Source organism: Thamnophis elegans, chromosome 9 (assembly GCF_009769535.1).
Source record: "Thamnophis elegans isolate rThaEle1 chromosome 9, rThaEle1.pri, whole genome shotgun sequence".
In the NCBI taxonomy this organism is placed as follows: Eukaryota; Metazoa; Chordata; class Lepidosauria; order Squamata; family Colubridae; genus Thamnophis; species Thamnophis elegans.
Window position 1 is genome coordinate 7,352,193 of NC_045549.1, and position 27,320 is coordinate 7,379,512.

At 41.8% G+C, this 27,320-nt stretch overlaps 2 protein-coding genes across 2 annotated transcripts in view; both read left to right on the forward strand.

Moving 5' to 3' along the window:
- The first annotated feature begins 243 nt into the window (after positions 1-243).
- Positions 244-8,544, forward strand: CXCL10 (C-X-C motif chemokine ligand 10). The gene is made up of 4 exons (XM_032224249.1): positions 244-323; positions 3,507-3,633; positions 4,905-4,978; positions 6,774-8,544. The coding sequence occupies exons 1-4, from the start codon at positions 263-265 to the stop codon at positions 6,815-6,817; spliced, it is 306 nt and encodes a 101-aa protein (XP_032080140.1). The 5' UTR covers positions 244-262; the 3' UTR covers positions 6,818-8,544.
- Positions 8,545-9,919: 1,375 nt separating this feature from the next.
- The window catches only part of SDAD1 (SDA1 domain containing 1), a 31,631-nt gene continuing 14,230 nt past the window's right edge, over positions 9,920-27,320 (forward strand). Inside the window, exons 1-13 of the mRNA XM_032224577.1 lie at positions 9,920-10,084; positions 11,293-11,397; positions 12,915-13,013; positions 14,643-14,753; positions 15,999-16,070; positions 16,167-16,267; positions 18,022-18,079; positions 18,596-18,670; positions 19,817-19,918; positions 22,210-22,279; positions 23,564-23,667; positions 24,260-24,317; positions 25,452-25,510. Of these exons, the coding sequence (XP_032080468.1) occupies positions 9,995-10,084; positions 11,293-11,397; positions 12,915-13,013; positions 14,643-14,753; positions 15,999-16,070; positions 16,167-16,267; positions 18,022-18,079; positions 18,596-18,670; positions 19,817-19,918; positions 22,210-22,279; positions 23,564-23,667; positions 24,260-24,317; positions 25,452-25,510 (1,104 nt within the window). The 5' untranslated portion in view covers positions 9,920-9,994. The remainder of the gene's footprint in view (positions 10,085-11,292; positions 11,398-12,914; positions 13,014-14,642; positions 14,754-15,998; positions 16,071-16,166; positions 16,268-18,021; positions 18,080-18,595; positions 18,671-19,816; positions 19,919-22,209; positions 22,280-23,563; positions 23,668-24,259; positions 24,318-25,451; positions 25,511-27,320) is intronic.

A 27,320-nucleotide genomic window follows, 5' to 3' on the forward strand; every position in this document is an offset into this window, starting at 1 on the left:
TTGTTATAAATCAAGGACATTTTAATCCAAGGCTTGCCGATGTCAGCAAAGACAAAGAGAACTTGAGAAGATTCTAAACAGAACTGAAAGTGAAAGTTCTCCATTTCCTAAAAGAGGAACTTTTTCCTGGTATTTGCAATCCGGTGGGACTTTCCTTTCGGGAATTAAGAGGACCAATCAGCTTTCAGGAGGGAAGAATTCCCTGGCCATAAATTACAGCATTTGCTGCTAGAGAGCATGAACGTCAAGAATTCTCATCACCATGAAGAACATCTGTGCTATTTCTCTTGCTTTGGTCCTCCTGCTTGCAATGGGAATCGAAGGTAAGGAAGAATTGCAGCATTTGGAGGGACTGATCTTGTGTATCTTAGAATGTGAATTAATTTCTTCATTTCTGGAAATTAATTTGCATTCATTTCTATTGCATGTTGCGGTGTTTCTCAACCTTGGTGACTTTAAGATGGGTGGATATCAACTCCCAGAATTCCCCAGCCAGCTGGGAGGATTCTGGGAGTTGAAGTCCACCCATCTTAAAATCCCAAGGTTTAGAAACACTGGTCAGTTGAATTATTTTGCAAAAGCTCAGAGCAAGTCTAGATTGCAACTTTTCACTGTTAGCGTTGATAAAGCCACTAAGGGAAAAGAAAGGCACTGGTTACTTAAGATCTTTAAAATGTGTTATTTTTAGTCTTGCAACAGGAAATAACGAATGGGTTTTTCAGGGCAATTTTTGCTTCAGTGTGGATTTCTAGATTTTGAGATCATTTGCAGGGCTGTCTTAACACATGATGGGCACCTGCATTGGGGACGTATAGTAATCTGTGTATTTTAACCCTTCAATGCATCTTATATCATACGAATACAGCAACATATTTATTACATTTTACTGCACTTTTTTATTAATACTAGCATGCATTAATAGAAATTAACACTTAGAATAGAATGGAATGGAGTAGAGTAGAATAGAGTAGAGTAACACAGCTCAGCAGAGCAGAGCATAGAATAGAAAATAGAATAGAATAGAATAGAACAGCACAGCATAACTTAGCATAGCATAGCATAGAAAATAGAATAGGAACGACACAGAATAGAATATAGAATAGAATAGAATAGAATAGACTATAGAATAGAATAGAATAGACTATAGAATAGAATAGAAAATAGAATAGAATAGAAAATAGAATAGAATAGAACAGCACAGCACAGCATAATTTAGCATAGCATAGCATAGAAAATAGAACAGGAACAGCACAGAATAGAGAATAGAATAAAATAGAATAGAATAGAAAATAGAATAGAATAGAACAGCACAGCACAGCATATCTCAGCATAGCATAGCATAGAAAATAGAATAGGAACAGCACAGAATAGAATATAGAATAGAACAGAATAGAAAATAGAATAGAATAGAATATAGAATAGAAAATAGAATAGAAGAGCACAGCACAGCATAACTTAGCATAGCATAGCATAGAAAATAGAATAGGAACAGCACAGAATAGAATATAGACTAGAATAGAAAATAGAATAGAAAATAGAATAGAATAGAACAGCACAGCACAGCGTAATATAGCATAGAAAATAGAATAGGAACAGCACAGCACAGAATAGGATATAGAATAGAATAGAATAGAATAGAATAGAATTATTTATTGGCCAAGTGTGATTGGATGCACAAGGAATTATGTCTTTGGTGCATATGCTCTCAGTGTACATAAGGAGAATAAAATACATGCATCAATAATAAAAGGATACAACACTTAGCGATAGTCAAGGTTACTAATAAACTATGAAATCGTATTAGGAAGCAAATAAAAGCAATATCAATTGAAATATACAAGCAACGTGGTTATAGTAGTAAGTGGGAAGAGATGGACACTAGGAAGGAAGAGAACAATCATAGTCATACAGTCTTAGTAAATTGTTTGACAGTGTTGTTAAACAATTGACAGCTTGATAAATATATGCTTAATTTTATCAACCATTTACATTTTTATTCCTGTGAGTCTTTATCGTAGGGGACCCCATTAATCTGCTCTGCCCGGGGCCCATAATGCTGTTAAGACTGCCCTGGCCATTTTGCAACTGTGCAAAAGCGATTTGTGCTGCTTTGCAATCCATAAGTGGCTTCTTCTTCCCCACACAATCCCAAAGCCAATTCAAATGGGACTCTCCATTCTTGGTCACTGACTCATATTTGTGACACGGTTTGCTGTGTCCCGGAGTTACGTCATCCCCGTTTGCAATCTTGTCACAAGCAAAGTCGACGGGGAAGCCAGATTCGTTGAACGACTGTATTACTAATCGAACAAGGGTGGTGACTCATTTAACAAAGGCAAAAAAAAAAAAAAGCAAGGAAGGAAGGTTGTAAAATGGGGCAAAACCTCGCTTAATGAATGTCTAACGCTTTGCCCCAAAAATCAAGGGCTCAATTGTGGTCGAGGACGATCCGTAGATGCGTTTCAAAATGTCCGCTGGGATATGCAATCACCATTCTCTTGCCTGGCGCAACACTGGAAGAACGAAGATTTGTCTACTATCCAAGAATGGACATTGAAAATCACAAACTTAGCAGAGATGGCTAAAATAACTGCATATCTTAAGGACTATTCAAACGAGAGATATAAACGAGACTGGAAAAAATGGATTGACTACATTCAAAATAAATATGGGTCTAGGAAATTTCAGATAGCTTATGATTAAGATCAGAAATGATACAAATTGTTTATAGTTAGCCTAGCAAGGAGGAGCTAAGCTCAATTCAAAGATGTTATTAATTTTCTACTTTCTCTTTAAGTATATTTTAAACTGTTTTTGTTAAAGATTTATACCTTGTATTGGTTCTGGGAAGACAGGTTGGGGGGGTTGGGGGGGAGGGGGGGAAAGAGTGGAGTTTACTAAGTTGGAGGAGGGGTGTTGGATTTTAAGGTATTATGATTGTACATGTATACTGCTATTTTTTCTTTTTTATGTATATTGAAATGGAATTATAAATACCATCAACACGAAAGGGAGTCTGCTCAGAAGCTGAAATGCACCAAGTGAATTAGAGGAAGAGTGGGAAGCAGAGGAGAGAAGAAAGATAGGAAGAGAGGGATAGGAGAGAGGGTGAAGGGGGAAGATGAGGTGTATAAGGAGGAGTGGTAAGGGGAGAGAGAAGAAGGAGAAAAGTAGGGGAAGTAGAGTAGAAAAGGATGGAGGGAAGACAGGATGTAGAAAGGGGGAGGAGAGAGGGGGAAGAAAGTGTCGGATAAGGTATAAATATGGTATATGGAGAGCAGAAGTGCCAGTAACTCGGTTTTTCTTTTTTTCTTCTTTGGTAATTGATGGTAAGATGAATTGATGTAATTACTTAATAATACAACATGATATTGACTATGTAATAGTATACATGTGATTATATGCTATGAAAATGGAAAAATAAAAACTTTCTATGTTAAAAAAAAAATGTCCGCTGGGATTTGCAATCACCATTCTCTTGCCTTTTTTTGCCCTTTTGTGTCTAGGCATAGTGACTGGTCAGAGGAGCAGCTGTCGATGCCAATCCTTATCTTCCAAAGCAATACCGCCGAGATTCGTGACCAAATTTGATGTCCTCCCCGCTAACTCGTTCTGCAACACGCTTGAATATATGTAAGTACTGAATGCTCTCCAGAGCGAAGCGGGTAGAGAGGAGAGGAGAGGGGGGGGGAAATCCAGAAAATTCTGATTTAAGAATATTCTTGCCATAGACAGACGGCGGCTTTCTCTCGGCTGCTTTGATTCCCTTAATGTGGGAATCAAAGAATGCACAACGTTTGGGATGGAAATATATAAGTAATCTGCAAAGTAGGACCCCAATTGTGTTAATTGTGTTAATACCACTTTATAAGGCCTTGGTAACGCCATGCTTGGAATCCTGCATTCAGTTTTGGTGGCCACGATGTAAAAAAAGATGTGGAGACTCTAGAAAGAGTACAGAGAAGAGCAACAAAGAGGATTAGGGGATTGGAGGCTAAAACATATGAAGAACGGTTGCAGGAACTGGGTAGGTCTAGTTTAAGGAAAAGAAAGACTATGGGGGACATGATAGCAGTGTTCCAATATCTCAGGGGCTGCCAGAAAGAAGAGGGAGTCAAGCTATTCTCCAAAGCACCTGAGGGCAGGACAAGAAGCAATGGGTGGAAACTAATCAAGGAGAGAAGCAATTTAGGACTAAGGAGGAATTTCCTGACAGTTAGAACAATTAATCAGTGGAACAACTTGCCTCCAGAAATTGTGAATGCTCCAACACTGGAGGTTTTTAAGAAGAGATTGGACAACCGTTTGTCTGAATTGGTGTAGGGTTTCCTGCCTGAGCAGTGGGTTGGACTAGAAGACCTCCAAGATCCCTTCCAACTCTGTGGTTCTATTCTATTCTATTTCGATCCCTCTCTGTGATTTGGGGGGGGGGAGTCAGCTGGGAAGGTTGCAAATAGCATTTGCATGCAATGGAATGATGCAACCATCATATATAAATCCTCACCATCTTTTGACGACCTTATAATCCCTTGTGGGGTAGAGTCTGGCCAAGGGAATGGAGCTAGCAGAGTGTTTAATGGCCAGATGCCCTTCCTGTTGCCAATGTGGAGTTTTGTTCAGCAGATACATTCTCCGTGTGTTCAGGGAGAGAAATATTTGCCTCTGCCTAGGATCGAAATCCTGATTGCGAGGCGAGGATTCCCCTTCTAGGCCACTGCACCACTTCCCAGATATAAATGCTGGTTGCCAAGTGCCCAGATTTTGATTATGTAATTGTTGGAATGCTCTGATGGACACAAGAGGGAGGACCAGTTGTAACTTTGAACGCCATTGATGAAGGGTTGTTTAAACTGTTAACTACCTGTAGGTGTAATAAATAAGGACTTTGTTTCCTTCTTTTCAAGAGTGACATTGAAACGAGGAAGTCAGCAGTGCCTAGACCCAACTTCAAAACAAGTGCAGACAATGTATAACAAATGTAAGTTGTTTTATTGCAAAGTTGTAATCAATTTTAATTAAAGTTGAAGGGACCAAAAGCAGGTTACAAACACAATCTGAACTCGGCACGGATGAAGCAGTTTAACAAGTACACGGCTTAGGACCTGGATATCTGCGGGATCGCCTCCTGCCACATACCTCCCAACGACCCATAAGATCTCACAGGCTGGACCTCCTTCGGGTACCGTCGACCGGGCAATGCCGGTCGGCAACTACTCGGGGGAGGTCTTTCTCTGTAGCTGCCCCGGCCCTGTGGAATGATCTACCCGCAGAGATCCGGACCCTTCCCACTCTCTCGGCCTTCCGGAAAGCCATTAAAACCTGGCTGTTCCGGCAGGCCTGGGGCTGTTGACCCCAAAATACGGTCCAGCCCGATTTAGAACGGAGTGCATGGTGTGTTTTTTAAATCTATCTTTTCTTTCCCTCTATTTTATTTTATGTTTTATTTATTTATTCTGTACTGTAAGCCGCCCGGAGTCCTACGGGATTGGGCGGCATATAAATGCTATTAAACTTGCAAACTTGCAAAGTAAAACGTTTAAGAAGCAAAATATTTAATCAATATAACAGAGTAGACTTGCTTTCCTAGCCATAGTTAAAAATTTGGCTGCTGCCACTCTAATCTTAGGATTTTCATCTGCAGGTAAATTTTATACATTTTATACATATTTCTAAACAATATGGCTTTCCGGTTAGATTTTAAGATAGCCACATAACATCCTGCAGATGAAAATTCACAATTGAATTCACAATATTCACAATTGATTCTTGGTCTTTTGGCCAGGGGTGGGCTGCTCTTGGTTTTACTACTGGTTCGCAACCCATGTGTGTGCCAAATACACACTCTGTGTGCACTGTTCAATGTAAATTGTTCTTCGCGCATGCACAGAACAATTTACAGTGAACCGCGCATGCGAAGTCACTAAACCAAACCAAACCAAAATGGCGGCGGCCCGGCGGCAGCAAGGGAACTGATTCGGGGGCGTGTCAGGCCTGGCTCACTACTGGTTCTGCGACCAAGACCTGAATCCCACTACCAGTTTGGCCGAACCAGACCGAACTGGGAACAACCCACCTCTGCTTTTGGCTAAGATCAAGCGTAGCAAAACATAGGTGGTTTCAGCTATTTGGAGTGGAGGCATTTTATCTTTTACATTGATACTTATATTTTATACTTTTATATCGCTCTCTGGTTGCAATAGTTAATGTGAGCAGTAAGGCTTCCCTAACATCATTTAAAGTAGTTACCAAATTAATTTTTGAAGCCGAGGTGGCACAGTGGTTAGAGTGCAGTACTGCAGGCCACTTCAGCTGACTGCTATCTGCAGTTCGGCGGTTCAAATCTCACCAGCTCAAGGTTGACTCAGCCTTCCATCCTTCCTAGGTGGGTGAAATGAGGACCCAGACTGTGGCAATATGCTGACTCTGTAAACCGCTTAGAGAGGGCTGAAAGCTCTATGAAGCGGTATATAAGTCTAACTGCTATTGCTATTGCTATTTTTTCTGAGTTTCCACAATTCAGGACATTCCGATTAACACTTTGCATTCACCTACCCAATTTTAAAAGTAGCTGAGTCTAGAAGGTTATGTGAAAGGCAACTATTAGTCCTGAGACTTGAAGGCTAAACACAAAAGCTATTTCGGTTTGGCCAGAATTGGCTAGGTTCGGCCAAACCGGTAGTGGGATTCTTCTGCAGCACCTGTATTTTGGCTGAAATTAATGGTCCTTCCAGGAAAGCTATTTTCACCTCTTCCATTTTGTTCTTCAAATCTAGGGAAGACACTCCAATCAAGAAGAATACCAATAAGACCTCAGTAATTTCATCCAGGCAAGGGGGTGATGGTCTCCGTTGGATGTCCCATGCATGCCTCAGGAACAAAATGGCCTCAGCCAAAGAGGATGAAAGTTGGTGGAAGTCTGCTGGATTGTTCTGTGTGTGCATTTTTTTTTCCAAAGCCACATATTTTTGTACATAATATACAAGCTAAGGCGTCATACAATTTGCTGGACTTTGTTAGCCCAATGACTTAGCTTAGTTTAAATATAGCCAAACTGTGTTGTATGAACCAAATGATGGTTAAACAAGTGTTTGAAGCCAGTCTGTTTGGGAGAGTCCTGTAGGTCTCCCACTCGGCTTGCACATCACACCAAGTGGCGGGTTTAATCTGGGCTAAGTATGTGTTTTTTTTATTTATCCAATGTATATGTAGCATGATCCCACCCAATTGTGTATTTAAGCCATCGTTCATGATTAGTGAACCAAGCCAATTGTGAACCTAAAATCAGAATCAAAGAAAGTATGTAGGCTCCAGGTTTTGTCTTAAAAAAAAAAACTTTAATCGCTATTGGTGAGTTCCAAAAAGCCATGCAATTAATTTTAGGTATCCAAGGACCTTTGAATCTACATTTTGAAGATAGAGAAAATATATAGCTCAAGGTTGCACTTCTTGGGCTGCAGAAGTCCTGCGAGTCATTTTTTTCCCCCTGGCAGTTGCAAATGTTCATAGCTGAAAATTGCAATTAACAATGTTATAATACGAACACTCTACCCATAGAGGTTAGATTGGCATGGAAACCTCTACACAGCCTGAAGACCTGGATGAGTTCCACAGCGTGGGATTTTACTGGTGAAACGACTTAAGCATTGTGGTTGGCCTGCTGATAATCTTTGATTTATTTTGTCAGCATCCTTTATTGGTTCTTTATGTTTCATCGACATTGTTTTATTGTTTTGAATGTGTGGTAAGAATCACATCTGCAGAGTGAACACCTGCACAAATGAATTCAATTTGCCGCAGAAATAACCAAAGATTAAGCTGGAATGAGATCACAGTATCACTCCTCTTTCTTCCGGACAACAGGCCAGTCTTGCAGATGACTAACTAATTTAATAGGGTAGCTCACCCATGACATGTAATGTAAATGGTACCTGTAATGATATGTAACAGATATTAATATATTTTACAATGGAGAAATCCCAGCTGGTAACATTGCAGATATGATTCAGCAAGCAATGAAATGTCTGCAAGTGGATTATAGCGTTACTGAAGGGGAATATAGCTTTTCTGAATAAAGTTCCTCAGTCTTGTTGAAGTGCTTTAAAATATATAAAATATAAAAATGTGCAAGGAATCCACTACGATATATTCTCAAGACTTTAGATATGCCTGCATATCTAACTCTTTCAATCTGCCAAAATTAATAATACCATTTTATATTTTTCATCCCACATTGTGTGGGAATTTAAAATTAGTCTCGACACTCCAAGAAATCTGTAGAAGAATTCAGCTCTAATTTTATCTAGCACAGGAAAAAACTATTTTCTCATAAGTCAGTTCTAAAGATTTGCTTCTGTTCAATGTATTTTCATATAGATGGAATAGGTGTATTCGTATTGGAGATGATGTAATATACATTTGATCAGTTCTTGAACTGTTGCAGATAGCTATATGTGAAAATGTAACTTGTTAGTTGTACTCAGGAAAAATGAAACTAATATCAGGATGACTGGTAAACATATGTCTGTTAATGTTTTAAAGCAAATAATGTAAATTAAGGGTAGAGGAAATAACTGTTTACCTAAGAAAATATAAATTATTCAATAAAAGATGACAAAAGCACAGACTTGTTTTATGGCATTCTTCAAATATCAAAAGCAATGTTTTGATTTCCCTTTTACAAAAGCCCAGCTAAACGTTTTCCTTTCCAAATTGACTCTGGAAGCCAAAGCTCCAACTGGAACATTCATTGTTGGAATATTTTATTCCTTGCCAAACTCGTTTCCGAGAAAACGAGTTCCAGAAAATAGGCAGATGCGTGGATGAAGATCTTTATTCTTCACCAAAAAGCAATAACAGCTAGCAGATACTGGGCAGTGGCAAATGCACAACAAACACATTACAATACATTATATACATTACAATCAGTTCCTTCCTCCTATATCAAAAACTTCCCCTTCTCCAGTTACTCATCTCTCTCTTTACATCACTCCATGTAAGGAACTTCCTTCTTTGCTCTGGTATTTAAATTTTCTGAGCAATGACCGGTTGAGGGAGCGAGGTATGTCTGGCAAATCCAGAACCCGAGGAGCTGTCACAAAACTGATGTATTCAATTGTTGGAAGACATGTCCAGCTGGGTTCAGTTCCAAGTGTGGAAAAAGACACTGGATTCATGGAAGTTTCTTGGAAAGAAGGTTTATTTTGTATATAAAGTTTTTTTTTCATTTTCATAACATACAACCACATGTATACTATTACGTAGCCAACATCATATTGTATTATTAAATGTTAACATCAATTCATTTTACCATCAACTCCCAAAAACAATTATTGACTCTTCTGCTCTCCATACACCATATTTGTACCTTATCCATCACTTTCTTCTCCCTCTCTCCTCCCCCTCCCTACCTCCTTTCTTCCCTCTGTCATCCTTCCCTTCTCTACTTCCCCTTCTTCTCTCCTTCTCCTCTCTCCCCTTTCCACTCCTTATTTCTGTCCTCCTCTTCCCCTCTTCCCCTCTCTCCTATCCCTCTCCTTCCCTTCCCTCTCTCTACTTCACTCTCTCCATCTCATTTACTTGGTGTATTTCAGCTTCTGAGCAAGCTTCATTTTATGTTGATGGTATTTATAATTCCTTTTCAATATGCATATTTAATTTTAACATATATCTTCCATTCCATTCCACTCTTCCATTCCATTCCACTCTATTCTATTGCTGGGATAGAGAAGCGCTGCTCTGATTTCAAAGCCCGCTAGATAAGCTGGAACTCCAACTCCCAGAGTTCCTTGCGCCGGCTGGGAAAATTCCGGGAGCTGCAAATCGAAGCAAGGCAAAGGCGCCTCCGCTGTTTTTGCCACAGTACTGCACCTGAGGCGCTCTCGCGTTTTAAGGACAAAAGGCACTTCGCGGCTACCGTAGCCGCGTGACTTAACATGGCGCCGCCCAGCGAAGGCCCCACGTTGCCGGTGCAGAAGTGACTTCTCCGTCCGCCGTCATGGCCGCTCGCCATAACAACAAGCTGCCGTTCAACCTGCCGCAGTTGCAGAACTTGATCAAGCGGGATCCGCCGTCATATACCGAGGAGGTGAGGAATTGTAGCCCGGATAAGGGAAGACAGCCTGAAAAGGGGTCCTGGGTAGTTTCTGTTCAAGGGGGTTGGACTAGAGGACCTCTAAAGTCCCCTCCATTGCTTTGATTTTGTTATTTCTGTGGGGTGTCAGTGTTGTAGCCGAAAATAGCAACGGAAAAGGTGCCTCAGAGTATACACGGATAACCCCCGAATTACATTTCGTTTACTGACTGAAGTTACAACGACAATGAAAAATGTGGCTTAAGTTATGACCGTGTTTCACCGTTACGACCTTTGCAGCATCCCCATGGTCACGTGATCCAAATTCGGCAACTCGTAATTACCACAGTGTCCCGGGGTTACGTGATCCCCTTTTGCAACCATCTGACAAGCAAAATCCATTGGGGGGGAGGCAGACTCACTTAACGACCGTGTTACTAATTTAAGAACGGCGGTGGTTCACTTAACAACTGTGGCAAGCAAGGTCGTAAATTGGGGCAGAACTCGCTCAGCAAGTGTCCCATTTGGAACATACATTTTGGACTCGATTGTGTTGGTAAATCGAGGACTGCCTGGATTTTGCCCTAAAATATTTCGTTGAATTTTAAAACAACGATTCCTCTACCTCTTGTAATTTGATAGGAGTGTAATGAAAGGAATTATGCAAGATGTGATCCAGTCATTTGATAGGACAGTTACAATTGGTTGTGTGTCACCTTACTCCTTGACTTGACTTGACTTGACTTGACTTGACTTGACGCCTCTTCACCCATCGTGGGTATAGGCGACTTCCATGGAAATTTGACGCCACTGTTTTCGGTACGGCGATCCATGGAAGCTGTTTAGGCTGGATATACCCAAGGGGACGCCAGTCCCAAGGGTCGACAGAGCCTGATTGGTGGGAACGGGGGGCACCACGTGAAGGCCGGGTTGTCGTTTGATAGTTGAGAGGCTTTGCAATAAGTGTATTTTGCGCATCAACTATCCTTGCCCACCCTTACTCCTTTGGGTAGCATAAAATGCTAAAAAGTTTTGTTTGCAGACTCAGGAAATTTGCGATCCCTAGTAAATCCTACAATCCCACCCTTCCTTTCGAATAGAACGTTCTTATTTGTTTTGTTGAGGATCCTTCTCCATCCTTGCTCCCAGCTGAAGTTCAGATATGATATTTAGCTTGAACAACAATAGAAGTAATATTTTTTTCTTGTTTGAATTTTTTCTAGTTCCTTCAACAGTATCGCCATTATAAATCCAATGTGGAAATATTCAAACTTCAGCCAGCAAAGCCCAATAAAGAACTGGGTGAATTGGTGATGTTCTTGTCTCAGGTAAAATGTGTATTGTTTGTCTTTATATAATGCGTTTGTGTGAGTGAGAGAGGGGAGAGGGAGAATGAATGAATGAATGAATGAATGAATGAATGAATTTTGCTTGAATTAGATCAGGGATCTTCAAACTTGACAAATTTAAGACTTTTGGGCTTCAACTCCCAGAAGTTTCCAGCCAGCACGAATTCTGGAAATTGATGTCCACAAGCCTTAAAAGTTCCCAAGTTTGGAGACCTTTGAATTAGATTAAGCTTCTCTTATTGAAGGGGAGAAAAATCAAATTATTAACAGAATAAAAATGCTAAGGATTTTCCTTCCAATAATTCTAATGGATGGTTCTAAATGTAAACAAGTGAGAATAATCACTTCTGACATTTCTAATAAATGGACATTTCTAATAAATGGAGCTAAAATGATTTAGAAGTTTGTTTTGGGTGAGTCATTTTTGAATGTGGCTTTAACAATGTTTTCTTAGAAAATTCTCATCACACTAGAGATGCAAGGATACTGTGATGGGGGGAAAAAACCGTAGCATATGGATTAGAAGTTACATAGCAAGGAGTGCAATTCGTCAGATTTAATTCCAAAATGATGATTTGGAGTGGTGGGTGGGAGCATGAATGTATTACCCGCTGTAGCTTTTTAAAGCAACTTAATCTTTACTGAGTCATGTTACAGAAGATAGCTTCACAATCCTGGGAAGTGACATAGGTGCTTTAAAGAGCAACCTCAGACCTAGTGTTCTGTCCTCTGATATACTTTCCCCAAGCTATTACTCAACCCTGTAATACACTTTGAATTATGCATTCATGCATATAAAATGGAAATTGCTATGTAGAGAGAAAGTGTCCTCTCTTACTGGTATCCTATTGATAGCCTCTGTAGGGGAAAATCTCCATGTTGGTAGTGCAAATAATGGAACTGATATCCAGTATTTCCAGAGAATGCCAGATTAGGGAAAACTTCCTGACAGTTAGAACAATTAATCAGTGGAACAACTTGCCTCCAGAAGTTGCGAATGCGCCAACACTGGAAGTTTTTAAGAAGAGATTGGACAACCATTTGTCTGAAGTGGTGTAGGGTTTCCTGCCTAGGCAGGGGGTTGGACTAGAAGACCTCCAAGGTCCCTTCCAATTCTATTCCATTCCATTTTGGTTTCAATATTATATGTGGGACTTGAGAACGTGAGGTTAAGCTATTAAGAGGCATTTCCCTTTGGGGCAGGAATTAAGCAGCGTCCCCACCACCACCAGTTTTTAAGGTGGAATGTCATTAGATCCCCAAATCTTCCCAAGGTTCCCATGACCTCAAAGCTGAGAGTTCATGTGTCAAAAATCTTACAAGAATTTAGATATTCTGTGTATTGAATGGGTGAGTTCCACCTATTGGAACTGAATGTGTGGATGACCTTGGACGAAGGAAAGAGATGCTATTTAGGGGAATGATCAGACGAGATGCAGGAGTGGGAAATGATGTGGGAATCATTTTACTTAGATTTCTTTTGTTTTTTGAAACAGGTTGCCCATTGCTACCCAAAATATCTAGAAGACTTTCCGCAACAGTTGAAGGAATTGTTATCCTATTGTCACACGGTCCTGGATCCAGATCTTCGGATGGTGAGCATCTGCAGTCCAGATGTTTGATCGTTGTTGGGGGGGGTGGACAACTTTGTTCAGCATTGCTTTAGTTTCTTGTTTTAAGAGAGTGGCGCCAATGTTTTGGAATAGATAAGACTGGTATGTCTCACGCTGCCATGCTGATAGATTTATATCATATTTTGTTCTTAAGAGAAGGTGAAAAAGAACTTGAAAAAACTCAATTTCTGCTTCATGGTTACCTGAGCTCAGCTTGTAGGAAATCATGGAGGTGACATTGGAACAAAATTGAAATGTGTTTGAATATTGGTAGCTTGGGATGGTATTTAGGCTGGTGATTTGAGGTCCGAGCATGGCAATTTGGTTGCAAACGTTTCGTCGCCATTTGAGGTTGTCACCATCAATGTCTTCTTGAATGGTGACAAAGTATTTACAACCAAATTGCCATGCTCAAGCTAACAGCCTAACTTGGAAAAAAAAATTCAAAAACTGTTACAAACCTAAAAGGGGCCAAAGCATGCCTTGAACCGAGGAAAAGGAGAAAGTATTAGGAAAAGATTCAGTTGGCTTCTCCCTTGGCCTCCTAGGACATTACAGGTAGTCCTCAACTTATGACAGTTATGGAGCTTGCAAATTATGGCCATATGTTGTGACAAAGCAGTGTTCTGACTTAGGCTTCCCAAGAGCATGAAGCAAACTCCTTGTCCCAACAAAAACCCTTTTTATTAATTGACTGTGAATTCTGCTCATTCACATCCTGCAAAGTCTTTCGAGGGAGGATTTACAGTCACAGACCTTATCTGGCTTGGAGAGCTGCCAGGCCGATTTCTGCAAAACCTGGCAAGGAGCCTCAGAGAATCATGAACCAATTAAGTGAACTAATTGCCTCCTGCAAACTCCACTCCCCTTTTGCTCCTCTTTTATTTCCTCTGGGAGGGGCCATTCATCGTCCACCTGTGGCCTTACTCCCAAGTCGACCCCTGTTCTTTAGCTGTTCCCTTCATCTGTGCATGCGCGCACTGGGAACAGGCTCCAGCTGTTCATCTGCCTCACTGATGTCTGACTCCGAAGGCAGCTGATAACTGTTGGATGGCTCTGTCCCTCTCTCTGCCTCCGACACAGAGCCCTCCTCAGAGCCTTCCCCAGACTCCAGGACTGGCCCATGCTCCTCCCCAACCTCCTCACTGTCCGAATCCACTGCCAACTCCCCTGGCCGCTGACGAGCCACAGCAGTCCTCGACTTACAAAATATGGAATAGAAAAGCCGGAAAAATAGGTTGAAAAAATCCTCAAAAAACAGGCCCCAAAGCCTCAAAAATGGCCCAAGAAAAGCCTCCAAAATGGGCCGAAAAAGCCTTAAAAACAGGCCGGAAAAATGCCGGAAAATGGGTCGTGCAGAGGCGTCCAGTGGGCGAGCTTCGGCAATATTTGATCTATAAGACGCACAGACATTTTCACCCCCTTTTGGGTGACAAAAAACTGTGTCTTATCATCTGAAAAATACGGTAAGTTTAAGTCCTATTTTAAAAAAATAGCAAGATGAAAAAAATGAGATGAAAGAACAGTATACATTGGTTGCTTTAGTATTTGTGTTGCAATCACCCCTTCAGTATGGCCATTCTTGAGTAATTCCTTTCTCCTTTTTTGCAGACGTTTTGCAGAGCTCTTATCTTGCTACGAAACAAGAACCTGATTAATCCCACAAGCTTGTTGGAACTCTTCTTTGAGCTCCTTCGTTGCCATGATAAATTTTTACGAAAAGTGAGTAGCTGGACTGACGTGAAAATAAAAAAAACCCTTGCCAATTTTATTTTAAAATGTTAACTAAAAAAGAAGTAGAAGCCACAACACATTGAGCATTTCCTTTCAAGACTGAGGAAATGATGAACGATTTAATTTCAATAGTGTAAGTTATCGGATAACCTCCTTTGCCTTTTTGTGCCTGAGACATGTTGATGGGAATATTGCAGAATCCATCCCAGAATTAGAAGCAATAGAAGCCATGAGAAAAAGAACTAAAAATGAGCAAGACACGGGATAACATTTAAAAAAAACACGCTTGCATTTAGTCTCTTAACCACGTTCTGCAAAATTCCATATATATACTGTCAACTGTAACTGTCAAGTTACAAGATCCTTGCACCCCTAACCCTTTAGAAAAAAAAAAGCCCAAGGGTGTTCAAACTTGATAGCTTTAAGACTTGTGGACTTCAACTCCCAGAATTCCTCCTCCAGTCATGTTGGCTCAGGAACTCTGGCATTGAAGCATGCAAGTCTTAAAGCTGTCAAGTTACAAGACCCTTGCACCCCTAATCCTTTAGGGGAAAAAAACCCAGGGGTGTTCAAACTTGACAGCTTTAAGACTTGTGGACTTCAACTCCCAGAATTCCTCCTCCAGTCATGTTGGCTCAGGAACTCTGGCATTGAAGTGTGCAAGTCTTAAAGCTGTCAAGTTACAAGACTCTTGCACCCCTAACCCTTTAGGGAAAAAAACCTCCAGGGGTGTTCAAACTTGACAGCTTTAAGACTTGTGGACTTCAACTCCCAGAATTCCTCCTCCAGTCATGTTGGCTCAGGAACTCTGGCATTGAAGTGTGCAAGTCTTAAAGCTGTCAAGTTACAAGACCCTTGCACCCCTAACCCTTTAGGGGAAAAAACCTCCAGGGGTGTTCAAACTTGACAGCTTTAAGACTTGTGGACTTCAACTCCCAGAATTCCTCCTCTCGCTCTTCATCTTGATGATGTGTGGATGGGCAGGGGGAGGGAGCTGGAACCGGCACTGTAGATTTGTGGAACCTCTTCTATAGAAGAGGTTAGAACTGGCAGGAACCCACCCCTGGTATATGGGTGTGATTCTTTCATTTTCATGTGTGCCATTGCACACGCGGAAAAGTGACCTTACCTATCTCAGACTGTTCCATCATGGCATCTCTGCTTTTACTTTGTTCACTTTTCTCAAAGATTTATAGTTATTCGTACTGAAATTTAGTTCTCTCATTTCGACAGACATTATACACCCACATCGTTACCGACATCAAGAACGTCAACGCCAAACACAAGAACAACAAAATGAACACTGTAAGTTTTCGGCTCGATCCATCGGCTTTAAAAGTTGGAAAGCTCCAAGAAACGCTTCCTCAAAAATGATGTGTTCTTTTTTTTTTTGTTCTGTAGATGCTTCAGAATTTCATGTACACCATGCTTCAAGACAGCAACCCAACCGCAGCCAAGATTTCACTGGATGTGATGGTTGAGCTGTACAGGAGGAACATCTGGTAGGTTGCCATGCACAGTCAAGATTTATGGTCTACAGGCGGCAGGAACAATGGTGAAATATCCGAGTAAAACCAAAACACATATACTGTGTTTCCCCCAAAAAATAATACCTATCCTGAAAATAAGTCCTGTCTTGGTTTGTATACGTGCAACGAATATAAGCCCCACCCCCCAAAATAAGCCCTAGTAAAGAACCCATCCATTCCGTTGTACCTAGTGGCATAAGGTGGGGCGAGGCACACAGGTAAAAAGCTACGGTGGGGATGGGGGGGGTGAAGCTGCCCCACGTACTCTGCATCCACTTACCTCAAGGCAATCGCAACCTTGCCTCCCACACCCTAATACCTGCCTTGCCCTGCCAGCCCACTTTTTAAAAAAAATAGATAGATATAATTATAGATATTTAAGTGATACATTTATATTGTGTGTGAACAGAGTTGGTTCTGGGTATCATTCATCTTAATCCAATTCACAATAACAATATTAGCAATCTCTTATCACATTTCTCCAATATAAGTGATCCTTATTATATTGTGCAAACGTACTTTAGTTTTCGGAATATAAGACGCATCTTTTTCCCTCAAAAAAGAGGCTGGAAATCTGGGTGCGTCTTATACACTGAATACAGCATTTTTTTTGCCTCCCGAAACCCTGCCCCCTTCACCAAAATGGCCATGCAGAGCCTTTAAGAGGCTTTCGGAGAGCTCCTGGGAGCTGGGGAGGGCAGAAATGAGCAAAAAACGGCCCATTTTTTTGCTCAATTTTGACCCCAGGAGCACTCTATAAGCCTCCTAAAGGCTATCCATGCACTTTTTTTGACAAAAAAATTGGACTGTTTTTTGCTCCCTCCCCCCCACCCCCCAGGAGCACTCTACAAGCCTCCTAAAGGCTATTCATGCCCTTTTTGGGGGGAAAAGAAAAGACGTGCCCATTTTCGGGAGGTTTGCAGAGTGCAAAAACTTTTTTTAAAATTTGCCTCTGCAAACCTTTGTGAGTCTTATACTCCGAAAAATACAATATATATTCAAAAAATGCCTAACTCTTCATCTTTATCTCTATCTTCATCTCTATCTTTCTTGTTCTATCTAAACATTTCTCTATTATATATAAACAAATTTAACTAAATTTCATTTATATTAATCCAGTTTACACATTGTTAATCTCTATCACATTTATCAAGTTTATATAATCCTCATTTTATTATACATCTCTTTAGTGCTTCAAGTAAGAACTAATGCCTCTTTTAGAGTGGGGGCGGGGGGGAAGACCTGGACTTATTTTCGGGGAAACATGGTATTTACCATATTTTTCAGAGTATAAGACGCACCAAGATTTTGAAGATGCAAATTTTTAAAAAAAAGGTTTTGCACTCTGCAGACCTCCCCAAAACGGCCTGTTTTTCGCAAAAACTGGCCCATTTTTTGTCAAAAAAAGTGCATACATAGCCTTTAGGAGGCTTATAGAGTGCTCCTGGGGGCTGGGGGGGCAAAATTGAGCAAAAATTGGCCCATTTCTCACTCATTTCTGCCCTCCCCAGCTGCCAGGAGGACTCTGGAAGCCTCCTAAAGGTTCTCCATGGCCATTTTGGTGAAGGGGGCAGGGTTTCGGGAGGCAAAAGGTGCTGTATTCAGTGTATAAGACGCACCCAGATTTTCAGCCTCTTTTTTGAGAGAAAAAGGTGTGACTTATACTCTGAAAAATATGGTAATTTCTCACTCTCTGTTGTAAAGTATCCTTTTTTTTTTTTTAACAGGAATGATGCCAGAACTGTGAATGTCATCACGCTGGCTTGTTTTTCCAAAGTCACCAAGGTAAAATAAGCATTTTGGTCCAAGCACAGGTAGTCCTCAACTTACAACCGTTCATTTGCTGACATGTTCAAAGCTGCAATGGAAAACTGAAAAAAAAACAACCAATAACTTATGCCTCTTTTTGACACTTTAAAACCGTTGCAACCTCTCCGTGGTCATGTGATCAAAATTCAGATGCTTGGCAACAGGTTCCTATATTATGACGGTTGCGGGATCCCAATTTGTGACCTTCTGACGAGCAAAGTCAGTGGGAAAGCCAGACTCACTTAACAACCAGGTCACTAACATAACAGTTGCAATGATGCATTAAACAAATGTTTCACTTAGCGACTGTGAATGTTGGGCTCAGTTGTGGTCGTAAGTCGAAATTCGCCTGAACCCCTTTCCCAATTGGAGGGTTGGGGGGCGTAAATGATATTTCTGACTTCATTAGTTCAGCAGCGTATGAAACTTGTTTGGCTCAAGGAGTTGGGTGTTTTTTTAAGAAATTGCTTTTGTTCTCACATGACTCTGTAGATCCAAGTGGCTGGCTTGACGTTTTTCCTTGGAAAAGATGAGGATGGAAAGAAAGGCAGTGATTCAGAATCGGAGGTCAGTGCACCTGGAATCCAGAATAATAATTTAGCTACATGCCTCGGGCCCAATTCTCAAAAGATGAGAATTACCCTGGACTGTACCACCGCTACCACAGCTGATGTCTGGGCTGTACCACCTCTTTGATTTCCCCTCCATTAAAAACAGAGTAATATCCACATAGACGCGATGGCTCAGCAGCTAAGACACTGAGTTTGTCTATCAGAAAGGCCGGCAGTTCAGCTGTTCGAATCCCTAGCGCCGCGTAACAGAGGGAGCTCCCATGACTCCTCCCAGCTTCTGCCAACCTAGCAGTTCGAAAGCATGCAAAAAATGCAAGTAGAAAAATAAGGACCACCTTTGGTGGGAAGGTAACAGCGTTCCATGCACCTTCGGTGTTTAGTCATGCTGGCCACACGACCACGGAGACGTCTTCGGACAGCGCTGGCTCTTTGGGCTTTGAAACGGAGATGAGCGCCTCCCCTTAGAGTCGGGAACGACTAGCACATATGTGTGTCAACCTTTACCTTAATATCCATGGACAATGTCAGATGCAAAAGATGCTATGGTCATTTTGTCTCTGAATTTTTATTTAATTTGTCGTTGCCAAAGTGTCTTTATTTTCAATCCCACAACAACTTCACTGTGCATTGCCAACAAGAATGATCAAGAATGTGTAGAAGAAAGTGTACAAAATGACCTTACGTCTATACACCCAGGGCAACCTTAAACTCTCAAAAGAGCCACAAAGCTCCTAACCGGAACACACACACCCCTTTAATTCTGGAGCAGACCAGAAGTCCAGTTCCCCCACGATAGATTCTCCTCCTAGTGTGGCATCCTTTTTCCTCTACCCACCCTAACCGAAAGCCCTGTCAATTGTGTAGCCGACCGGAAAACCCACCTTTGCCGTAGTTTCCTCCTGGCGCACTGTGCTTCCAACCCTCCCCTTGAACCGGAAGCTCCTCTGAAAATTGTGGCACTGATCAGTGACAGGGAACCGCAGCAGAGGGATGAAAGAGCCACATGCAGCTCCGGAGCCACAGATTGCTGGCCCCTGACCTAGGGGGATAGAATTTGATAAAGAGTGGTATTTTGCGTTTTCCTTATGCAACGCTGTACTGACTCTTACATTTTTCTTTCGTACAATATTTATTTTTCAAGGATGAAGGTCCCTCAGCAAGAGACTTGATGGTACGGTACGCCACAGGAAAGAAAACCACGAAGAACAAGAAGAAACTAGAGAAAGCTATGCGCGTTTTAAAAGTGAGTAGTGTGGCTTGGTAGACCTTCATAGCTGGGGAGATCTAGACATATCCTGCAACCTGTTTTCTATGCCTCTCCTAATATAGATAATCCTCAAAATATTATTGTAGTGGAGCTTGTAATCAGTCATGTAACTGGCCTGATTTTAGGCGGCCTGCACCGATTGCCGGTTGTCTTCCGGGTGCGATTCAAGGTACTAATAATGACCTTTAAAGCGCTCCATGGCTTAGGCCCAGGGTACCTGCGAGACCGCCTACTGCCACCGGTAGCCTCCCACCGTCCAGTGCGATCCCACAGAGTTGGCCTCCTCAGGGTGCCGTTGGCCAGACAGTGTCGGCTAGTGACCCCCAGGAGGAGAGCCTTCTCTGTGGGAGTGCCTTCCCTCTGGAATGAGCTGCCCCCGGAGCTTTGCATAATCCCCGACCTCCAGTCCTTTCGACGCGCCCTAAAAAGTTGGCTTTTCCAGCAAGCCAGCCTGGCCTGAACAAAACAAAATAAATGATTGATCATTGTTAATTTTAATTCGATTTTTTTTAAAAAAAAATGTTATTGTCAATTCTAATTGGGTTTGTTTGGGATATTCTATTTAATTTTTTTTTTAACTTTTGTATTATGTGTTTCTTTTAATGTTGTACGCCGCCCTGAGTCCTTGGGAGAAGGGCAGCATCTAAATGTAATAAACCTAAACCTGATTTTGGAAAAAAAAAATGCAGTGGTCCTTAAGTGAATCAGTGGTTTGCCATGGATATGGTTTTGCCAGAATATTAATATATATTAATATATATATAATTATATATCCAAAGTAAATGCCAGTTTTTTTGCAAACCATAGTAAAACACGGTTATGTGACTGTCGGATTCAGCAAATAGCCATAAATGCTGAGCACTCATAGTGGGTTAAATGAGCCAGGGAGGGGCTGTGATTGTCATAATTTCAAATCTGGATCATAAATATCTCCCAGGTAAGTCTTTTAAGTGGTCGCTAAGCGACCAGTCGTAAGTTGAGATCTACCTATGTGAGCGGGGGGGGGCGCAGTGGTTAGAATGCAGGCTACTTCTGCTGACTGCCAGCTGCCAGCAGTTCGATTCCCACTGCCTCAAGGTTGACTCCATCCTTCCGAGGTGGGTAAAATGAGCACCCAGATTGTTGGGGGCAAGAGGCTGACTCTGTAAACCGCTTAGAGAGGGCTGTAAAGCACTGTGAAGCGGTATATAAGTCTTAAGTGCTATTGCTATTGCATCTTGGTTTCAGTGTATTTGTGGGAGGTCTCTTGTGAACTGACGATTAATGATCTGGGAAATGGTCACAATACACAGGATGTTCTTATTGCACTTCACTTTCATGGACTCCAGTGTTCTGACTCGGGCTTCCTTAAAAAGCATGAAGCAGAGACTTGGTCACGGCAAAATCCCTTTTATTTACATCGGTGAATTCCTTTCATTCACAGTCAGCAAGCCTTAACAAACAGTTCTTTCCGAGGAATGTTTATCAACACGAACCTTATCTCGCTTGGAGATCTGCCAGATAACTACTTGAAACGACCGAAGGAACGAATTGTTTCCTGCAAAAGCCCACTCCTCCTCTTTTTTTTCCTATGGGAGGGGCCAATCACCTCCAAGGTGTGGCTTTACTCCTGAGTCAACCCCGATTTCTTAGCTGCTCTTCTGGCGGCAAAGTCTTTCAAGGGAGGATTTACGGTCACAGACCTTATCTGGCTTGGAGAGCTGCCAGGCCGATCTCTGCAAAACTTGGCAAAGAGTCTCGGAGAGTCACGAACCAATTAAGCGAACTAATTGTCTCCTGCAAACTCCACTCCCCTTTTGCTCCTCTATTATTTCCTCTGGGAGGGGGCCATTCACCGTCCACCTGTGGCCTTACTCCCAAGTTGACCCTGATTTCTGAGCTGTTCTTTTCTTCTGGCGCCTCTGCGCATGCGCACACTGGGAATAGGCTCCAGCTGTTCCTTTGCCTCACTGCTGTCTTGCTCCCCTCTCTGCCTCCCATGCAGAGCCCTCGTCTGAGCTTTCCTCAGCCCCCAGGACTGGCCCACGTTCCTCCCCAACCTCCTCACTGTCCAACTCAGCGGCCAGCCACAACACCAAGATAGATTTTAAGCTAAGACGTGGATTTTCAGCAGGTCTACAGCAAACATTTCCCGGTAGCTAGATATTGCAGGCTGATTCTTTCCATCTGTATCACTTTGTCCCAGGAGACAGTTAATTCAGAGGCTAATGAAACGTAGTTATTGCTCTTAATTCTTTACTGAACACGTCTGTTTCCTTCTCTGCCAGAAACACAAGAAAAAGAAGAAACCCGAAGTGTTCAACTTCTCAGCAATCCATTTGATCCATGATCCCCAAGGCAAGTTCATTGGATTTTAGATCAATCTTTGCACGAAGGAGCTTTTGACTTACCTTATTGTCTTTGGGAAGCTGAACGGGGTCAGTCCTGGTTAGTCTTTGGATGTGAAGACATGATCTTCAGTTGCAGATTCTCCCTGTACCTTGAAACGCAGGGGTCTCCAGTCACACCATACAAAACCGGCTTCAGGAATAGTCAACAATATAGAGAGAATAGAATGGAAAGGAATGGAATAGAAAATGTGGAATGGAATAGAATAGAAAATGTGGAATGGAATAGAATAGAAAATGTGGAATAGAATAGAAAATGTGGAATGGAATAGAATAGAAAATATGGAATAGAATAGAAAATGTGGAATGGAATAGAATAGAAAATATGGAATAGAATAGAAAATGTGGAATGGAATAGAATAGAAAATGTGAAATAGAATAGAAAATGTGGAATGGAATAGAATGGAATAGAAAATGTGGAATGGAATATGATAGAAAATGTGGAATAGAATAGAAAATGTGGAATGGAATAAGACTAGAAAATGTGGAGTAGAATAGAACAGAAAATGTGGAATGGAATAGAAAATGTGGAATGGAATAGAAAATGTGGAATGGAATATAATGGAAAATGTGGAATAGAATTGAATATAATTGAATAGAACAGAAAATGTGGAATAGAATAGAAAATGTGGAATGGAATAGAACAGAAAATGTGGAATAGAATAGAAAATGTGGAATGGAATAGAATGGAATAAAAAATGTGGAACAGAACAGAAAGAAGATATGGAATAGAATGGAATTCTGTATTGACCAAGTGTGATTTGGACACACAACAAAATTTGTCCCCCATGCAGAAGTTCTCTGTGCATATACAAGCAATAAGCGATAAATCACTATCATAGTCGTAAAAATACATTCATCATAAATCATAAGATACAACACTTAAGAGATAGGATACTAAATAATCAACATAAGTCATACTAGGATACTAAATGAAACAATCAAAATCGTAAGATACAAGCAACCAAGGTTTAAAAGAAGACGAGGAGATAGGCGATAGGAAAGATGAGAGGAATGATAGTAATTCAGCCTTACTAGATAGTTTGGTCGTGCTGTGGAAATTAGTTGTTAAGCACACCTACATCAAGGTGTTTTAATCAGGCACGAAACTTCACAGCATCCGTGGGGCGCAGCCTAGTTTTCTCACAAAGAAAAAACACTTTAATTTTGAGCCCATCGGGACACAGCTCCCCCCGCCACATGCCTTTCTTCATCAAGGTTTTGTTCATTTCAGACTTTGCAGAGAAACTTTTAAAGAATCTGGAATCCTCAAAGGAGAGGTTTGAAGTGAAGATGATGCTGATGGATCTGATTTCGAGGCTAGTTGGGATTCACGAGGTACAGTCGACATTCTGAGTTATTTCCCTTTCTTCCATCCCTCTGTTTCACTTTTGAGGCAGAAAAGGGAAATGGGCTTCCAACTTTTGTGGCCACTGATCAAGAGTCCGGGTAGTTCTCGACTTACGGAGCCCAAAATGTCTGTGGCTAAGCGAGACAGTTGCTAAGGGCGCTTCGCTCCATTTTACGACCTTTCTTGCCACCGTTGTTAAGTGAATCGCTGCAGTTTTTAAGTTAGTAGCACGGTTGTTAAGTGAATCTGGCTTCCCCACCGACTCCGCGTGTGAGAAGGTCGCAAAATGGGATCACATGACTCTTCAACCGTCATAAATGGGAACCAGTGGCCAAGTATCCAGATTTTGATCATATGACCATGGAGATGCGGCAACAGTCATAAGAGTGAGAAATGGTCATAATTCACTCTTTTCACTGCCATTGTAATCATCAGAATTTGGGCCAGATATGTGTTCCTAAATACAGGTGGTGGTCAACTTAGAACCATTTATTTAATGACTAAGTTACCCTGTTTTTTACTCCGTAGTCCCATTTCATTCATAGCTGACCTCTTTGACAACTTTTTATGTTTCCATAGCTTTTCCTCTTCAACTTTTATCCTTTCATGCAGCGATTTCTTCAACCCCACCAAAGAGGTAAGTGGCATCAATTCAATATACTGTATTTTCCCGAGTATAAGACGCACAGGAGTATAAGATGCACCAAGATTTTGAAGAGGCAAATTTTTTTAAAAAGGTTTTGCTCTCTGCAGACCTCCCAAAACAGCCCGTTTTTTGAGAAAACGGACCTATTTTTGGTCAAAAGAAAAGGGCATGCATAGCCTTTAGAAGGCTTGAAGAGTGCTCCTGGGGCCTCCCCCCCCCCCACAAACGAGCAAAAAACAGACCATTTTTTGCGAAAACGAGCCCATTTCTTGTCAAGAAAAGGGCATGCATAACCTTTAGGAAGGCTTATAGCATGCTGCTGGGGGGGGGGGGGGCAAAAACGAACAAAAAAATGGCCCATTTTTTGCTCATTTTTGCCCTCCCCAGCCTCCAGGAGCACTCTGGAAACCTCCTAAAGGCTATGCATGGCCATTTTTGCAAATTGTTTCAGGAGGCCAAAAATGCTGTATTCAGTGTATAAGACACACCCAGATTTTCACCCTCTTTTTAAGGGAAAAAGGTGTGTCTTATACTCCAAAAAATATTTGGAGTATATATATATATATAGTAAATATTTGGTATTTTTTCTAACCAGGCCTTCACAGAAGGAAGAAACAGACTCCCCGCAAAGAAAACCTTCTTTCTCTGACAATTTCTATTTTATTTTGGTGACAGCCTTGATTTTGAGAGAAGATACATACAAGAGATAAAGGCAGATACTCACTTGCCAATTTAAAAAAATCTGGATTGCAAAGTATTAAAAAAGTTATTATTTAACTTTTTGGGAGGAAGTCAGACTACTGAAAAATGGCAAGTCCCTTTGGAGGCCCAAAACTTCCGTTTATTTTGATTTATCCATCAAATTTAGATTCTGCTATCTCACTTCCCAAGGGGGACTGGGTGGTTGACAGAACCTTCAAGTCATTTTTTTCAACCTTTGAAACCTCAGTCTTCAGTGTGGGGGAAAAGATGATTAAATATGGAGAACCAGTGCCAGTTGTTGCCCACTGTCCTTAACAAGATTCCTCAACAATAAACTTAATGATTTTATTCTGCCCTTCTGTTTGAGGAACTCACTGTACTTCTTGGTCCATCATTAAAACTATCCCTTTTCTGTTGTTGCAGAAGTTACCAAGATTCTACTTTTTGCCGCGCAAGCATCTCATCAGCTTGTCCCGCCAGAGGTGAGGCTGTTTCAGGCTCATGTTAGCCAAAATCACTAAAAAGAAGCAGACTAGTTTAGTTTAATTTAGTTTATTTCCATTGCACACCGTACAACAAAATTAAATGCCATCTTCAGTGTACAGTATAACAAATGGCACACAGAGCCATTTGTTAGGACACGCAAGGCGTTGCCCTGTCAGCTTCCCTGAAGCTTCCGGAGAGCGAAAAACAGCCCTAACTCATAGGATTATTTTCTATTGACCTTATTTTCAGCGAGGTCTTATTATTTTTGAGGTGTAGGAAGCGGCAAGTGTTGTCACCTCATGGCTGCTGCTGTGTTGCAATATTTTCACGGAGGGCTTAGTGTTGAGGCCCAGCAGGAGCCGTTGGAGCTGCCACCAGACTCCGACAGCGAGGGGCCCTATGAGTCGGCTCTGGAGGATGTGGAGGACCCTGGACAGGGTTCCGACTCCGAGCAGGGTGCAGAGAGACTGGTTGGCCACCAGGTGGCGCCTGAACCTTGGACCAGTGGGGAAGAGCCAAGGGAGTGTGATCCGGACGTTAGCGGTGGGGAGGAGCCAAGGGAGTTGTTCCTGGATGCCCGGCACTGGAGAGCTAATAAGCGTCAGGAACAGTTGCACAGTTACAGGAGGTAATTGCACTCAGCTGGTGGTAATTAGGCTCCTCTCAAGACTATAAAAGGAATGCTTGTGCACACACTCTTTTTGCAGGAGTCAACGCATTAACTAATGTTGGAGAACTTTTGTGGCTAGCTTGGCAGGCTGGTTTGCTGCCAAGGACCTGTCTGTCTTTTAATAAATTCCTTAAAGTATCTTTGGCTCGGCGTGCGTTGGTGTGGGACGAGGGGGGGGGGTCAGAACAGCTTATTATCCGGGGAGGTCATATTTTCGGGGAAACAGGGTAGCAATATGTCCCCAAGCTGTTGGAAATGTAAACAAGTACCTGGCACCTATTACCACATGGAGTGGACCTGTATAAAGGCAAGGAAATTTTGGATACAAATGCATCATATGTGGTTAGCAAAAATGACAGGACAACATATATAGTTTAAGCCAGAATTATTTTTACTAGGTATTATATCAAGATGGCTATGATAAAGGGACAATATACCTAATATTGCACAGCCTGACCACAGCAAGAATTGAGTATGCGCAGCAATGGAAGAGCGAAAACACCCCTTCAGAGGAGGAGACGATAAGGAAGAAACTAGTCTTAGTGGAAATGGACAGACTAACGCTAAAAATAAAAGATAAAGGAGATACAGAATACTATGCTACATGGGATAGTTTCTATCAATGGTTAGAAACGAGATAGAAGTGGGAATGCGACATGGTGGACATGGAAAGAGACATTATGTAGGTGTTAGAATGATAGTTGATTCACTAGAATATGATGGGCAGAAATTACTGTACAACACCAGCAATGTTTAAAATAGTGCATATGTTATTTGTAGGGACACAGTGGCTCAGTGGCTAAGACGCTGAGCTTGTCAATCAGAAGGTCGGCAGTTCGAATCCCTAGCGCTGCGTAACAGAGTGAGCTCCCGTTATTTGTCCCAGCTTCTGCCAACCTAGCCGTTCGAAAGCATGTAAAAAATGCAAGTAGAAAAATAGGGACCACCTTTGGTGGGAAGGGAACAGCGTTCCATGCGCCTTCGGCATTTAGTCATGCCGGCCACATGGCCACGGAGATGTCTTCGGACGGCGCTGGCTCTTCGGCTTTGAAACGGAGATGAGCACCGCCCCCTAGAGTCGGGAACAACTAGCACGTATGTGCGAGGGGAACCTTTACCTTATATGTTGTTTTGTT